The following is a 16209-nucleotide window of genomic DNA, read 5'->3' as shown; positions in this document are numbered from 1 at the left end:
ACGTAGTTCTGGAACGCAAGGATTTCTTTTAAGGATCACACCCTCTGTTGGCAGGTGAGCCCCCATCCTTGGGTTCACTCGGTGCTGAATCCTACTTCCAACTGAAAGACACGAAACTGATTAACTGGGCTGAACAGGATTAATACTGAGATCACTGAGTTTTCCTAGGTTCTGTGACTGACTAAGTTCTACTGAGTTCTGTAACTGACTGAGAGTACAACTGATCGTGACATGACTGATACTATTCTATAACTGACACTGGCTCTAAGTAACAGCTAAATTATCGGCTATTAAATACCCCCAGGACTCGATAGCTTGAAAAGTAAAGCAAAGCATAATCTTAAATAACATGACAATGTTCACTTGGCCATAATTCATTCATAGAGACATTTCATCAAACACTTGTAATGCATTAACTTATACATGAATGGGTACTACATGTTAGCATGCTATAATGGCATTATTTTTATTCTCATAGATAATTTATCAAACACATGGGAAACATACTTGGTTCACTAAATCATAAACACTTAGGGTTAACATGGTTACAACAATCAACTTGTAAATTCATGGATTATAACATGGGGATTACTCAATTCAACATACATGCTATACAACTTCATGGAATCTACCATTAATCATGGATTGAAACTCAATAAATGTCAAAACATGAACAAAATCCAATTTCATACATGTAAATCATTAATCATAATTCTTGGAGCTTTAAAAATGAATTCTTTGACTTTATGGGTGGAAGGGACCCATAGATGAACATCTAACATATATATATTATATTAAAAGTATGAAGGTCTTATAAATCACGTTTGAACTTTTTACCCTTCATTAAAAGTCTCCCCTTTAGATAAAATCATCTTTTTACTATTTTTTTTAATAATAATTAATTTTAAAATATAAAATGCTATATTAATGATAATTGATTTTTGAATTCGGTTATTTGAAGTCCTTTTCCTTTTAAAATTCTAATAGGCATACCAAACTCTAATACATTATGTTGAACGTATGATTTAAAGAATCCTTCTTTTGTAGATAGAATTAATTATTAATGAGTTCTACATGTATATGGTAAGAACTTTATTTTTGGAGTTCTTTTTTTGGTTATGAATGATATAAACTATCATGTGTTTATTTTTGACAAACTAACCATAATTAGGAGTTTCTTTTGTAGATAAAATTAATTGTTAAGGAGTCCTACATGTATATGATAAGGACTTTATTTTTGGAATCCTTTTCTTAATTTATGAATGATATAAATCGTCGTGTGTTTATTTTTGACAAATTAACCATAATTAGGAGTTCATTCCTAAAGATATCATATGAGTCCAAGTTATGGAGAAATAATATATGCAATAACCTCAAACCGATCACACTTCTATGACTTCAAATTTTGATAAATTATATTTAAATTAAAAAAAAAAAGTTGCACAGTGTCTAAATTGTAAGAGGAACTTTTGCTATGAAGAGATCAAGAATTGAGGGACAGAAATTACGTCTTTTTCGACTTGTTTGTTGATCTTAAAAAGTGGAAAAGATGTCCACGGTGTCGCCAATTTGTTGAATTTACTGAAGGTTGTAAAATTGTTAAATGCAGGTTAGTTTATTTGATTAAATAATTTTTTTTATCCTTTTCTTGTGCTTTTATGTAGATATAGGTATACGAAAAATATGAATCTTGAACACTTAATTAAATAAATAATAGTTTACTTTCTTTAATGTTTAACAAAATAATTATCACAGTTATAAAAAAATTACTCTCTTCGTATCTTTCGAATTTCAAGATCCAAATAAGTTTATTTTTAATCATTATTTTTTCATGTATCTTTTAAATATTTTGAATCTCCAATTATTATTTCTTATAATGTCTTTACGTAATATCTGAATATATAAATTTTGTTTTAAAAAAATCAAAAATCTCATCTCTAAATTCACAGTCAAACATAAATTATTTGATTCTCAAGACGTGAAAAATGTCACATAAAATAAAATAGAGAAAGTAATTGATTGATAAGGTTATGAACTCTCGAGAAAGTAATGTGGATAGAATGCACTGGATTTTTGAGGCCTTACATTTAGCTACTGTAACGAAAAGGAAAAAAAATGTAGTATTGATTCCTCCCGTACCTACATCCATCACTCTCTGAAATTGAGGATCAAAAAGTTAATTGACAGCGAAATTCTTGGCTATCAATGGGGGTAAATGGTCTCTTTTATTAAATCTATATCAATAGGGTATATGTATATTGATATTTAACATTTAGATTGTATTTAGCTATTATAAATAAAAGTCTGTAAAATTTGAAAGAGTATGAATATAAAATAGATATTCATATTCCTATTGCACGCATGTTTATATACTTGCAGTGTGATAATTATCATTAATTGAACAACTTTTGTGCTACAAAATAAATTTAAGTAACTTCTTGAATACGGTAGATTTATGATTTCGTTTTGTTAGTTCAGTTGGCTCTAACAATTTTTCGAAAATACATTTCAAGGATTCCTTTCAATTTTTTATACTAAATGCTTTGGGATAAATCACGTTTGAACTTTTTATCCTTCATTAAAAGTCTCCCCTTTAGATAAAATCGTCTTTTCGCATATTCTATTTAAATTACAAATCCAATAAATCAATAAAAATTTGACCGACAGTACAAATGCACAATCAATAACCTATTCTAACTAATTTTGAACAAACAAAAATAAAAATCCTATACAAAACCAATAAATCATTATGTATTCCTACATTAGCGTGTAAAAAAGGTGTCCTAACGAAAAACCTCAAAGTGGAAAAATTGTGAAAAGTAAAAAAAAAAAAAGTGTATTAGCATATTAGATACAAAATCCTTTGAAGAGTATAATTTGTGTGAAGGTAATTTAAATAATTTAATTTTTCTTTTATGTACACAAAAATCAAAATCCTATTCTAACTAAATTATAACATACACGTTCATATTCAACTCCAAAAAAAAAAACTAATCTTATCTATAATCTATATCTATAATATATTATAAAAATACTCCTAAAATAGGATAGAAAAATATTCCTAAAATAGGACTCTATTAAGGAAATACTTCTATAAATATTGAGATGCACGTTAAACTAGAGAAGAAATCGGTTTACTTATTGAAAAATGTGATTAATGCCCATCTAACTTGATTCAGTTGCATATATAAATTGGTGGATTCTTAATTTTCTAACCTTCAACTTCTTCACTAATTTTATCAACATAATATAATTCAATGTCTGTGTATATCTATCTATCTATCTCTCTCTCTATATATATATATATATATATCTTCTTTGTTTCTATTCAAGTTATTTTTCAGGGTCAAAATTTTCGCTCAGACGAGAATTATTCCATCAAAATTAAAGCTTTGCGATCACTATTGCATTATTTTTTTTGTAGTTTACAGGATGAATTTATAGGTAGTAGATGAATGTCGGTCGACTTTGAGGAATTTTTTTAGGTAAAAGTTAGGTTTAATTGTATTGTTTTTATATCTCTGTTTTGAGAATTTTTTTGGTGTAAGGTAAAGTTGTTGTATATTTTGATATCTCTATTATCGTATTATTTTGTTATAGTTTACATGTGGTAGATGAGTGTCAGACAGTTTTGAGAAAAGTTTTGTGTAAAGATTAAACTTAATTATACTATTTTGTTAATCGTATTGTTTTGTTGCAGTTTACAGGTGATAGATGAATGTCGATTACTTTGACAATTTTTTTTGGTATATGTTAGGTTTAATTAAATAAATGCTTCAAAAGATATTGTATTCATATTTATTACTTAAATAAATATTTTATTTAGTGTAATATTTCAACTCAATAAAGTGAGGTACACGCGCGAGGCGCGTACCCCTATATTAGTATGTATAAAAGAGACTCTTAGACAATCTTATGTGGCAAGTCTTAGAGGTCTCCAAAATTTTATTTTATTTTTTTGAATTTTTTGGCCATTTTTAAATTTAAAAAGATTAAAAATTTACCTTAATATTATACACAATATTAATAATAATCATATTAAATAGCATTTATCATTAAGCTACTTTAAAAAGTCTTATGAACTTTAAGACATCAATCAAAAGTCAACCTTTTCCCAGTCCCAACGTAAATTCAGTTTTCTTTTTCTTTTTTTTTTGGGTCATAACATTGTTATCAATTTCTGTTAAGATTGAATTCAATCTATTACTTCAAGATTCTTTTTTATTCCGTTTTAAATACATTATTTTAGACCTCTGCTTGTATACATGCACCATAGGCTCGTGAAAGGGCTCAAAATTGACTTTTTTGACCAGTAAAAAGCTGTCACATATAAATAATTAATATATAATTTATATTCTTCTTTTTAAAGGAAAAAATTAATATTTATTTATTTTTTAAAATTATCCGGTACCCCCCTCTCCCCCCCCAACCCACTCTTTCTTCTTCAACACCTTCAACACCATTTAAGCTTCATTGAAGCTTTTTTTTTAAAATATCATTAAAACTTCATGAAAACTCAACACAATATCTTTTTCAACACAATATCTTCTTCAAGATCATTAAAGCTACTCCATTAAAGGTCTATTGAAGCTTTTTTTTAAAAAAAAATCTTTAAAACTCCATTAAATCTCCTCCATTAAAGCTCATTTAACTATTTTTAAAACTCAATTCAATCATTTAAGTATCCTTAAAACTCAATTCAACCATAAAATAATTTTTTGAATTGATTTGAACAAAAAAAAATAGACGAAAAGAGAGATTTTGATGAAGTGGGGGAGGGTGGGGGGTTAGGGGGAGATACTGACAGGGTGGGGGTGTTGGACGGAGGGTGGGGGTGTTGAATGGGGGTGGGGGTGGAGGGGAGCTACTGGACGTCGGGGGAGAGGAAGGGGGGGGGGGATAATAAATTAAATTAAAAAAAGATTTATTAAAAGAAAAATACAAAATTAAATACATTTAACACGTGACAACACCTGATTGGTGCGTGTGTTCAATCTCTTTGTTGTGACTGAGATTCAGCGAAAAATGATGTATTTGCAATGAATTAAGTAAGAATCGTGAGGTAATAGGTCAAATTCAAAGTTTAGGTGTCTTTTTGAAAATCCCGACCAACATCAGGAGATAATTATGTATTTACTCTTTTTTTAACTTATGTATAATTAAAGATAAAATTATCATTAAAATCCCTCGAACTATATCTAGCTAAAGAATGTGCAAGGCATTTTTGTAATAATAACATATTTTTAAAAAAATTATGTCATGCTTACTATTTTTAATACATCAAATTAAATAGTAAATAAAAAATAATTCTTATATAATTTATCTCAATATCACTAGTACACTATATTCAATACTAGTTTTTATACATCCTATCAAAGGATCCCATAAATATTATACCGAATCAAACAAGATTTTCTTTTATTTTAATTTTTAATATTACTAGTTTAATTTTCTAAATTAACTTGTGTATTGTTTTATCTATGTGTACATATCAAAAAAAAAATCTGGATCCATGTAAAAAATAACCCTATCATATAATTAGCAGAATTAATAATTAAACTGATTGCGTAAAAACATATTTTTATCCTAAATAATTCTCCTTCTGTTCCAACTTCCAAGTCAACTGGCACACTTTTCTAGAAATAGTCTAAAATAACATTTTAGATGACAAATTTCAAAAGTTTTTGGTATTTTTTTTGGTATTAAATAGCATTACTTGAAACGGAGGAATATTTCTCCCTCCTGCCATGTGAAAGAAGCCATGAAGAATTAACATTGGTGAATGGGCAAAATAATGAGAGGAATATGGGTTGTGGTGATGAGATTGTTCCACCCTTAATTAGAGGTTGAGGGTTCGATTCTAGGCATGGAGAAAACTCTGTTAGACCTCCGAATGGAGTCCTATTCGCCGCGAATCCAAATTAGTTAAACTCTAATACGAATATCGAACACCGGATGAAAAATAAAAAAAATAATGAGAGGAAATTGGGGGCTATCCTACTGGTAGCAGTCACCTGTAACAATAGCGTTTCCATGGACCCGTAGCACCAGTATTTATTCTCTCCATTTTATTTTAAGTCACTGTTATATCAAAAATAGATATTTCATTAATTCGCTTGTTTTAGTAATTCAATAATATTGTTAGTAAAATATATTGAATCAACAAGAGCAAGCGGCGGACCCAAATATATAGGTAGGAGTACACGTGCACCCGTTAATTTCAAAAAAAATTGTATATACATAGGTATATATACCTTCAAAAATTTGAATATATGCAGTAGCGCACCCAAAGAAGAATGGAAATGCACCGTGATTTGTTGGTTGAAGCCAATGCTTTTGTCCACCAACCAGGGATTGACCTGGGGTGCAACACAATTTCACTTTTATTTTCAATACTTTAAATTTAAAGACTTATTACTAAATTTATAACATCAAAATTGTTGAATTGAAATTCAAACCCACGACCATCCTATATGGTGAATCCACCTTAACCATTAAACTACCACTTGATGGTTCCAAAAAGTTAAAAAGTCAACATTGAAAGTAAAGTTTATTGGCTTAGAACTCATATTTGCTCTATATATTTATTTTTTCAGTACTGCTCATGCTATTGGTGACCAATCGAATATGATAATATCCCTTAATCGACACTAAAAAATTCGCTAACATCGCACCATAGTATTATCAAAAGCAGAAAGGGCAAAAAGCTTTAAGGTCCGTTGTGGCTTTAAGTACAAAGTGCAAATAAAACATGAGATTTAAAGAAAAAAGCATAAAGGAAGAAAAAATATAAATATATGTCTAGTCCAAGACTAATAATATAAGCATACATGAACAAAGAAATTGATTCTTTTTTTTTTTATAAAGTGAAATATCAATTGTTTAGTGTTCGTCTTTTCAGAAAAGCCTCATTGATAAGGGAAAGTATATCTTAAAAGTTAGAACCTTGATGACGACGCTAAACTGCACATTAAAGAGGCAAGCGGTCAACACATTTGAGTCTTGCTTCAGCGGTTAAGTGCGCCTTTGACAACACTGGTGCATCCAGAAACTTCAAATCCTGGGTTCACCTCGGCATTCAGGAAACTCCCGTACTTCCTTCCCAGTTAAGACATTGTTTGAAGAGCAAGAATACAGTGTAGTGCCAACCTACTGCGTCACACCGTCAAGGCAGCCGAAAGAGAATGTGTGAGAAAGCTTGCAAGGGAGATAATTAAGTGGAGATGGTCCAGGAAGAACCATCTGATTAATTTTTCTATGGTTTTCTCACTATTGGCACTCTAGGTTCTCAAACAATAAGAACCGATCGTCTGATACCAACCATTCCTATGACTATTCAGCATGTAACGACATAATAGAGAGAGAACTTAAGCTTATATAACAAGAAGCTAGAATAGTTCACTGAAGCAGAAGTGAATGAAGGTGCTTATGAATCATCCAACAGAAGCAGACATGCAAGCATTATCAATGGCAAACAGATTGAAAGAGGAATTGCTGAAAGCATTGTCGTGGAAAAAACTCCACTCCAGAAACACCTTTCCAGTTCTTCAGTTGAACTTTAAGGACAGAGATAGAGGTAAAGGATCAAAAAGGATCACCAGAAGAAACTCCTTAAAAGGAAGCACATAGTCCAAGAGAATCGTTCAGCTAAATATGGGAAAGAGAATAAACAAGCAAATGGTAGATGTGGAACATATTTCATGAAGGAGATGGTGAAAAGCAACCAGCCAAATTTAAGGCTCCACAGCTCCTAATGCAGATGTCATGGATTCTGTCTCAAGCAAGAGGAAACTCCCTCAGGTTGGTATATATATAAGGTACTAAAAAGTACTTTTTTATTAAATAAGTTGGAAGGTATTAAAAAGTTGCCTATCAATCATATGACTTAAAAGATTAAGCTCATCAAAGGGGTTGCTCATTATATACTCAAATATAATCTTTTAGACAAAATATAATCAAATAAACTCATGTAGTTAAACGTGAAAGCAATCCCTATAAAGTATTTTTTTTTCTCCTTATTTTAATAATGGTGTTGTTTACGACAGTTTATGCGCACCTCGACAAAATTTGTAGTCTTATTAGGCAACTCTGGCACCAAGACTTAGGTACATGGAAGGAAATCACCTTGCATTCTTTGCTTTTGCTGCTTCTAGGTTTGAACTCCAGTGTCCCATTGTTTTCAACCCACTTCATTGATCATGGGTCACACCCTTAAGTGCCATTAGTAAAGTGTATTCTTTGAGACTCTTCTTTTAATGGGTCCTTAGATTTTCATCAATTGTTCCCAGATCACACTCAAGAATATAATGCAAAAAAAATCAAATAAACAGGTACTTAACAGAAAGGAATGCCTCTCTATCTCACCTTTGAGGTAGATATATCTTCTTTCGCAACTAGAGGAGAATATTGTGTGATAGCCTGATATAGAGTGATAGGCACTAAATAGATACAGTAAGAGAGTACATGAAAGGCATATCCTCGAACTTTTACAACAAGGGCCTCTCCAATGATGCAAAGTCACTCTTTTTATCTTGTGAGCTTTATTTAATATTTTCTACTCCTGAACTTTTATCATTTTCCAATTGATGAAGATCAGCCATCTCTGAAAGAGCATGAAGATAAAGAGGTCTCATAGCGTAGTCATACCTCAAAGGCCTAGTATACTTTGATGTGTGATTTTACAGGCTCGGGGTTGCATCAGAAATGATTGTTGGGAACTTTATAAATTCCGAGTATTAAATGGGTAGTGGCTCTCTTTTAAGTGCTCCTCCCATTTCCATCCTCCAAGATTGATCTACCAAAGATGCCAACTCCCTACAGATAACCATCAACGCGGCTATTAGAGAAGGAACCACCATTTTTAATACAATAAGAACACAAGGTACAGGTATCTCATTTGCGCTGCCAGCTGTGGATCAGTAAAATATCAATCACGAACCACAGATGAATTGCTCGGGATATAGGAACACCAAAAAAACAAAATGATGATTTATGTCTTTCAATTAAATGCCATTGTTTGACTATGCTGAGTTGAGAGTTGATGCAGCTCTACCTCACTTATGGAAGATCGTGGCTAACAGCCTAACACTAGTTTCTGAATCCTTCAAGGATAGCAGTGAAAGATATAGCCGGACCAACTAGTTTTCCATTGCACAATTGATTGATTAATCTTTACTCAGAAATTGCCGATTGTCTAACCATAAAAGCATATCCTTGCATCGTCTACCCCTTCTATTTCAAATTTGATTGTATTGGCTTTCCTTTTTCTCTTTGATAAGTTTTCACCTTTTACTGCAAACAATTAAAAGTTCGATATACTCAAATTTTCACATTTTCACTGTTTGCCTGTTTTGTCATTTTTTAAAAATGATGAAGAAATCAGTCCGGAGCCAACCCTTTGGGCCAACAACAGCCTTCAAAATTCTGGGATGATGTGCTCCCCACACCCCCACACCCCCTTCTCCACTAAAATATTAAACTTAGCTCGCTTAGTTTGAGGCTCAGACGTGAATTAAGACACGAGTCCCTCAACCTTTGCCAATTGAGCTGACCCGGGGAGGGATCTGTTTTTTTGGTTGGCTTATGCAGAAATTCACATATATAAATCTAAAATATTTTATCAATAAAATATAAATTCAGTATGTTTATACTTTAAAATCATAGAAGGCACAAGATAGGCAATCTGAAACGGAGAATAAGCAAATATCTCTACATCATGAACCTTGATATTACTATGGGACAACCAGATGTGACCAAGGAAGTGGGGAAGGCAGTATATGCTAAACGTAAGGTAGTCACGTGGCAGGAGTTTGAAGCCTGACTTATGATCCAAGTTTACTGGAGAAGGGTATAGGAAAAATCCCATTATCCACCAAGTATCAAAGTGGCAAACAACGGATTTCTCAATCATCAAGAAAAAGGGAACAGGGAGTCAGTGAAAAAGTGTTCAGAGTTCACAAGTTATGGGTAAATGACTTCCTTCACGACTTCATCAGAAAGTGTTGACTAGAATTTCTCAAAATCAATAGAAACCTCAAGTGAACAATGTTAAGACATCTAGTATATTGATTCATTTCCACTAAAATAACATATGTAAACAGCAAATAATGAATGGACCAAGTCAGGAACTTACTTGAGGTCATGGCTGACAACAAGTAAAGTTAGCTCCTCCTTTAGATGCTTCAACAATTTCACCACATCTGCACGAGCCTTCCAATCTGCTTCCCCTCATAAATAATGAACTTTTTTAGACACTGAGGTTAGACACTCAAATATTGTTAAAGTTGGGACCAAAAATACAAAAATAAGCTTTCCATCTATCAACTTATTTATAATTAAGCGCAAGTAACTCATTAAGAAAAGAACTAGGGATAGCTATATCATATCAAACAAAAAAAATTAGTAAAATTAAGCTTTCCTATCTATATAAGAATAGCGTCACTCCATAAAACAGTCCTGCTGCTCAATACCACAAGCTTCACTGTCATTACCTTACATGTAATCCAAGCAGAGGTATGATCTATTCGAGCAAGCTCTTGAACTACGCTTATACCAACCATACCAAAGAAAAACTATATAAAAAATTCAGAATTGCCCTTGTAACCATATTAGTAAAAGCAAATATGAGAGGTGGTACATGGATAGAAGCAAGAGTGTTTTAACACAACAATTTTTTGGTATATCGATGCAACCATTTGGAGAACAAGATCAGATAACCCAACAAGGAACTCTGAGCTTCTACAAGAAGAAGCAAACAAAATGTTTTCAAGTGAAGCCAAAGAAGAGTTCCTGTAAAACAGATGTAGAGAACCCCACCCCACCCCCAAACCCAATTGTCTTTAGTTTCTGGAGAACTAGATAATGCAACCTAACATAGAATCTTAATGTTCTATCAGGTTTACATATTTCAGCACATTCTTCATAAAGTAAAAGAAAGTAACATAACCCATGATTCTATTCTTTAGATTACCAGCTAATTACTCATCCTTCTTTTACTTGCTTGTCACCAAATTAACAGCTCAGCATATAGGGTTTACTAAGAGTTTACAATCTTTGTGCTTCAGTCAAAGTATAACAAGTTAGGACTTTGTAAGAACAGATTACTCAGGTCACAGAATACAGAAAATGGAATCCAGACTTCAAAAACTAAGGTGAGAAAAAGGATTGTTCTTCAAATATAACAATGTAAAATTCCTGTGCAGGCATCTCAATACCTTCTGTACCCTTTCAATTTTAACCTAGAAATCTCAATTATTCTTGTTCTGTAAAACCAGAACTTCTGTTACTCGAAAAACATATGCACGTCGGAGAATAACCAACTAACGAATAATCAAATACCTAATAAGGGAAAAATTTTGAAAACGAAAAACAGGTAATCCAGAACATAAAATGAAATAGATCACAAAAAGCTTCTTCGTACCAAGACCAGCAAGAGGCTCATCCAATATTAATAAATCTGGTGTTTGAACCTGTGTAAAGAAAAAACATATTAACAGACAGATGAACAACCAAAATATAAACTATATTTGGTCACACAAATAGGCATATGCATGTTTACACAAATGCACATATAACAGCAGGCAAGCACTTCCTATTATTCATAGACGAGAAATCCTTACTAACTGAATGGCAAGGGCTAGCCGACGTTTGTAGCCACCGCTTAATGAATGGGGATCCTTATCCAATGATATTCCTGTTAGACCAACCTAGGAGTTATCAACCACATAAAAAGCTGTCATAATATGCTGAAAAGCAGATGAGCTTTTCTCCTATGGAAGAGAAAATTAAATGACACTCTAAATCACACTTAAAGGAACAAACCGAGGTAATGGCTTTTTGAAGTCTAGAAGCAAGAAGCTCTCTTAATTGTAGGCCACCCTTTTGTCTTGGCCAGCCAAATGTAACTTCATCAAGAACAGTGTCTGCAACAAAGTATCTGTAGAACAGTGAAACAGATAAAATCAAGTTATATAAACTGCTGTTGGAACCAAAAAGAACTGTTTAAACTTTATATACCTACCTTACACATGCAATACTCACTTTACCAATATGCATGTAAATATATAAATCTATACTAATATACATAATACCTAAATTGAGAGGAAAGGAAAGTGTGTAGACAATTGCATTGCTAGATGATTCATACAATCTGCACATGGAATAAAATGATAACTCAAGGAGCTTTTGCCTTTTCAGTAAAGACAGCAAATGAAAATGCATTATGTTTAATATGAACCTCGACACCAAAATCACGTTGTGTCACAAAGAACAAACTGACAGTGCATAAAGCACCCAGCCAAGAAATGAGTACCTCTCGGGAAATTGGAAAACAATGCCAACTCTCTCAGGTTGTAAGGGTTCAGGAGACTTAATCTTTTCACCATCATCACTATATCTTTGCACATATATGGAACCTGTTGTTGGTTGGCTTAACCCTGCAATCAGCTGTATGGAGAAGGTCAAAGATAAAAATCAGCCTGAATAAAGTACCTTTTGGAGGTTGGACAAGAAAAAAGCTAAAATGAATTTGAATAGAAATGACAAAATCAAAAGGAACACCTGCAATAAAGTAGTTTTTCCACTGCCACTCCGTCCAAATATCAAGCCAAAACTACAAAAGATCCATATCAAATCCTCTCATCATAGCCTCTTCAAAATTCATATTAGTATTTGAGATTGTAGTTTATTTGTAGTGATACTGTTCCATAGGCAGCTTCATGTGTTTTTACATATCTTATTAACAGTCAGGACATTCCAAAATCACATGAAACACTGGATTCCGATCTCATGTGTGTTTCTATCAAATTAAGAAATGGACAATGTAATATCTTGTTAGCTCTAGGCCAGGATCAGCGGGCAAGATGACAAAAGACTTCTATAACAGTAATGGAATATAGTGCATTTGAATTTTAGCAACAGACTGTACCTTTTCTCAGGGATGGAAAAGCTGACTTGACTCAATAGATCGATCTTGGTCCCTGGAGGTCGATAAGAGACATCCCTTATCTCCAAACCCATAAAAAAGAAAAAGGTTCCACATCTATTATTACCACCTCCACTATACAACCAAAATATGTTCAATAATCTCTGGAAAGCCAAAATAGATAAATTATAAAGAGAAAAAAAATGATGAATTCAAGTTCAGCATGTTGTGTACCTTGTTGGTTCAGATGGAACTAGAGTTATTAGGAATACCGTGTTTCTAATTCTTATTAACCTCTACGAGTATAGAAAAATAAAGAAAGAGAAATCATGGGGAATTCAACAAAAAGTTGTTGAATGACTCTTTGGATAAAGAGTGTATATGTTACAGAATAAGTAACATAACTCCTTTTTCCGTCAGTCCTGTGGTGGAGCCACATACTACTAAGGGGATTCAATTCTTCAGTAAGTTAGACTAAGACTACGCTATAGGTGAAAATTATGTATTCTTGTTAAAAAAAATTGAATTCCCTACACATAAGAGTAGCAAAAGTTCAAATCAACGTGTCATTTTCGTATTTCTTTTTTTCAAATTCCCTTCTCAAAATTACTGGATTCGCCACAGGCGTTACGTAGAAAATAAAAAAATCTGTTGCTTCTGTTTGTAATTAGATGATTCAAAGCGCTTACAATAGTTATCATGTTCCAGAAAGCTAAAATCCCACCAAACTCCTTCAGATAGGCTAAACTTCTGAACCTAATAAATTAGCAAATTCATAACAACCGAAGCAAATGAATAATGAAGAAAAGAGGGAAACCGGTACACTTGTAGAAAATAAATAAGAAAATAAATAAATAGCTAGGATTTGAAAATTCAGTTAAATCAAAATTCAAAGTGTAGGCAAACAAAGAGGAATTAATTATCCTAAAATTAGGAAAAGATATGTGCAATTGGGAAGTAGAAATTAACGGAGCTTTACTTCGAAGGAGGAGTAATCGCAGGAAACAGACAGTGTTTGTGCCTTTCTGAAATAGAAATGAGAAAATTCAGCTTGCAAATGTGAAATTATAGGGAGAAAAATGAAGGAAGAAAACTTGCCTGAATCGCCGGTGAGGACAAGAAAAAGTTGATGATGGTCTTCCAAAAATGGAGGATGAGTAGGACCTGAAATTCAATAGAGACGATGAGGAAAGTGGAACGCTTCCCATTTTCTGATCTCTGCACCTACGGAACAAAAATGTGATCTTTGAGCCTGTTTCGATTGACGTTTATAATTATTCTTAAAATAAGTGTTAAAAGTAGTTTTTAGCTTTCTCAAATAGGCAAAATGGTACTTTTAGGCTCCATTTGTTTTTTGTTTTTTAAATCACCCATATGAATATAAATACACATCTGAATAATTAAAATATTGTCTCTAGATCTGAAAACTGAATGATTAAGATTGTTTATTTTTTAACAACTGAATGTGTAAAAAAAAATATTTGTATACATAATAAAATAAAAAATTAATTATATATTAAAAAGTATGTAATTTAATACAACAAAATTATTAGTATTTGATTGAGAAAAAACATTTATGATTGATGACTTATAATAGTGGTTGTGGTGACGATGATTGATGTTGGTGATTAATAATGTTGGTGGTGATAATTGTGATGGTTGATATTATGGTGACTGTTATGATGGTAGTGGTGGCTGTTGTGATGTGACGTTGCTTGATGTTAATAGTTTAATGGTTGATTGTGTTGGCTGAAACATAGTTGGAGATGTTATTTGTTGTAATGGCGGAAATGGTTGTTAGTAGAGATAAATTGTAGCGATGGTACTGGTTGAAGTAGTGGTAGAGGTGGCGTTACTAGTGACAATGGTGGTGGCGGCCAAAGAATGTGTATTAGTGATAGTTAGTGGTGGGAATGTGTATTAGTGATAGTTAGTGGTGGTGCTAGCTGTGATAGATGAGTTGGTTGGTAGTAGGGATTAGCCGGTAGTGGTTGCTGATTGTGGTATTGTTGACGGCAGTGGTGGCGGTGAATATAATTAGAATAAAAGAGGTAGTAGGTGTGGTAGCGGTTGACAATTGTAGTTGGTAGCGAAATTTTTTGTCGATGGTGGAGGTGGTTGGTGATGGTTGACAATGGTGACGGTGGCAGAGGTGGTTAGTGGTGGTGACTGTTGAATATGAATAGAGTGGTGAATATTATCCAACACCAGAATATCTTTTCAGACCTATTAAGACTTGGTTTTGAATCTGAATGATTAATACCTATTCAGACCTATTAAGAGTTAAAACCCTAATAAAAAATAAATCCGTTTAATGGTCTGAAGTCTGAACCATTCAGATTCATACCTCCATTAAGTGCAAACAAATGAGGCCTTAGTACTATGTCCATTTTTGTAGCGTGGATACTCCTATTTATATGTTTGTCATCTGGATTCTTAAACACGCTAAAAAGCAACATTTTAAACACTTTTTTGATGAGTGTAACACACTCACCCCACGTCAACTTCCACGTCAGCTTTCACATCATTTTAAATACTATATTAAATTCCACATCATTTTTAAAATGCCACATAAAAAATTAAATATTAAAAAATAAAAAATCTAAATTGAAAATAAAAGAAATTAAAATGAGGTCCCATCTCTCTTCTTCATCTCTCCACTCTCTCTTCTCCATCTCCACCGCCGTACCACTATTGTCTTCTCCATCTCTTCACTCTCTCTTCTTCATCTCCACCGTCGCATCCCCGCTACTAATGTGACAACAATCTATCAACAAGCTGCCATCACCTATCACCGTCATCTGAACACTAATTCTGAAAATACCACAAATACACCTAATGCTGCTGCAAACTCCCACCTTGACAATGGAAATTTTCCTTCCTTACACCTTTTACCAGTTGGTGAATCCTCACCCCTGATGATAAACCTAAATTCTTTTCCTCATTCCCTGTCAGCAAATGCCCCGTATCCACTACCAAACTCCTTGGTATAGCCATTGATAATAACAACGATGCTGGTGATGATGATGAACATGACAACCTATTCTTCATTCATTGGGAATTTATATAACGAGCTACAATCAAACCCCACCAAGAATCCAAGAAATAAAACCCCCAAAATATATTCTTGAATCAAACTCCAAAAAAAAAAAAATCAAGAAACAATATCCCACAAAAAGTTCTTGAATTGTCTGTCACAAGAATCAAACCCATAAAGAAAATCCAAAAAGAAAAAAAAAGATTACCCCAAAATTAATGAAAATTCAAATCGAATAATATGTTAGATA

General features: G+C 32.8%; 1 protein-coding gene across 11 annotated transcripts; it reads right to left on the bottom strand.

Moving 5' to 3' along the window:
• Window positions 1–6340: 6340 nt before the first annotated feature.
• LOC107858860 (ABC transporter I family member 11, chloroplastic) lies at window positions 6341–14233 on the bottom strand. Of its 11 annotated transcripts, XR_007052184.1 has the most exons (12): window positions 14021–14212; window positions 13902–13947; window positions 12926–13086; window positions 12559–12610; window positions 12311–12444; window positions 11821–11935; window positions 11619–11705; window positions 11420–11468; window positions 10133–10220; window positions 8647–8814; window positions 7136–7152; window positions 6774–7052 (listed from the first exon to the last, which is right to left on the bottom strand). XR_007052184.1 is itself a non-coding variant. In XM_047406580.1 (11 exons), the coding sequence occupies exons 3-11, from the start codon at window positions 13621–13623 to the stop codon at window positions 8736–8738; spliced, it is 693 nt and encodes a 230-aa protein (XP_047262536.1). In that variant the 5' UTR covers window positions 13624–13678; window positions 13902–13947; window positions 14021–14054; the 3' UTR covers window positions 8335–8735. The 11 variants fall into 11 exon arrangements, 5 of the variants coding, with proteins under 5 accessions (XP_047262536.1, XP_016559148.1, XP_047262533.1 ...); XR_007052185.1 differs by lacking the exons at window positions 6774–7052; window positions 7136–7152 and adding an exon at window positions 6341–6359; XR_007052183.1 differs by having other exon boundaries at window positions 6774–7152.
• Window positions 14234–16209: the final 1976 nt, after the last annotated feature.

The sequence above is a fragment of the Capsicum annuum genome, chromosome 2 (assembly GCF_002878395.1).
Source record: "Capsicum annuum cultivar UCD-10X-F1 chromosome 2, UCD10Xv1.1, whole genome shotgun sequence".
Lineage (NCBI taxonomy): Eukaryota > Viridiplantae > Streptophyta > Magnoliopsida > Solanales > Solanaceae > Capsicum > Capsicum annuum.
Note: the sequence above shows the minus strand (reverse complement) of the source record. Positions and strands in the feature narration are given on the sequence as shown.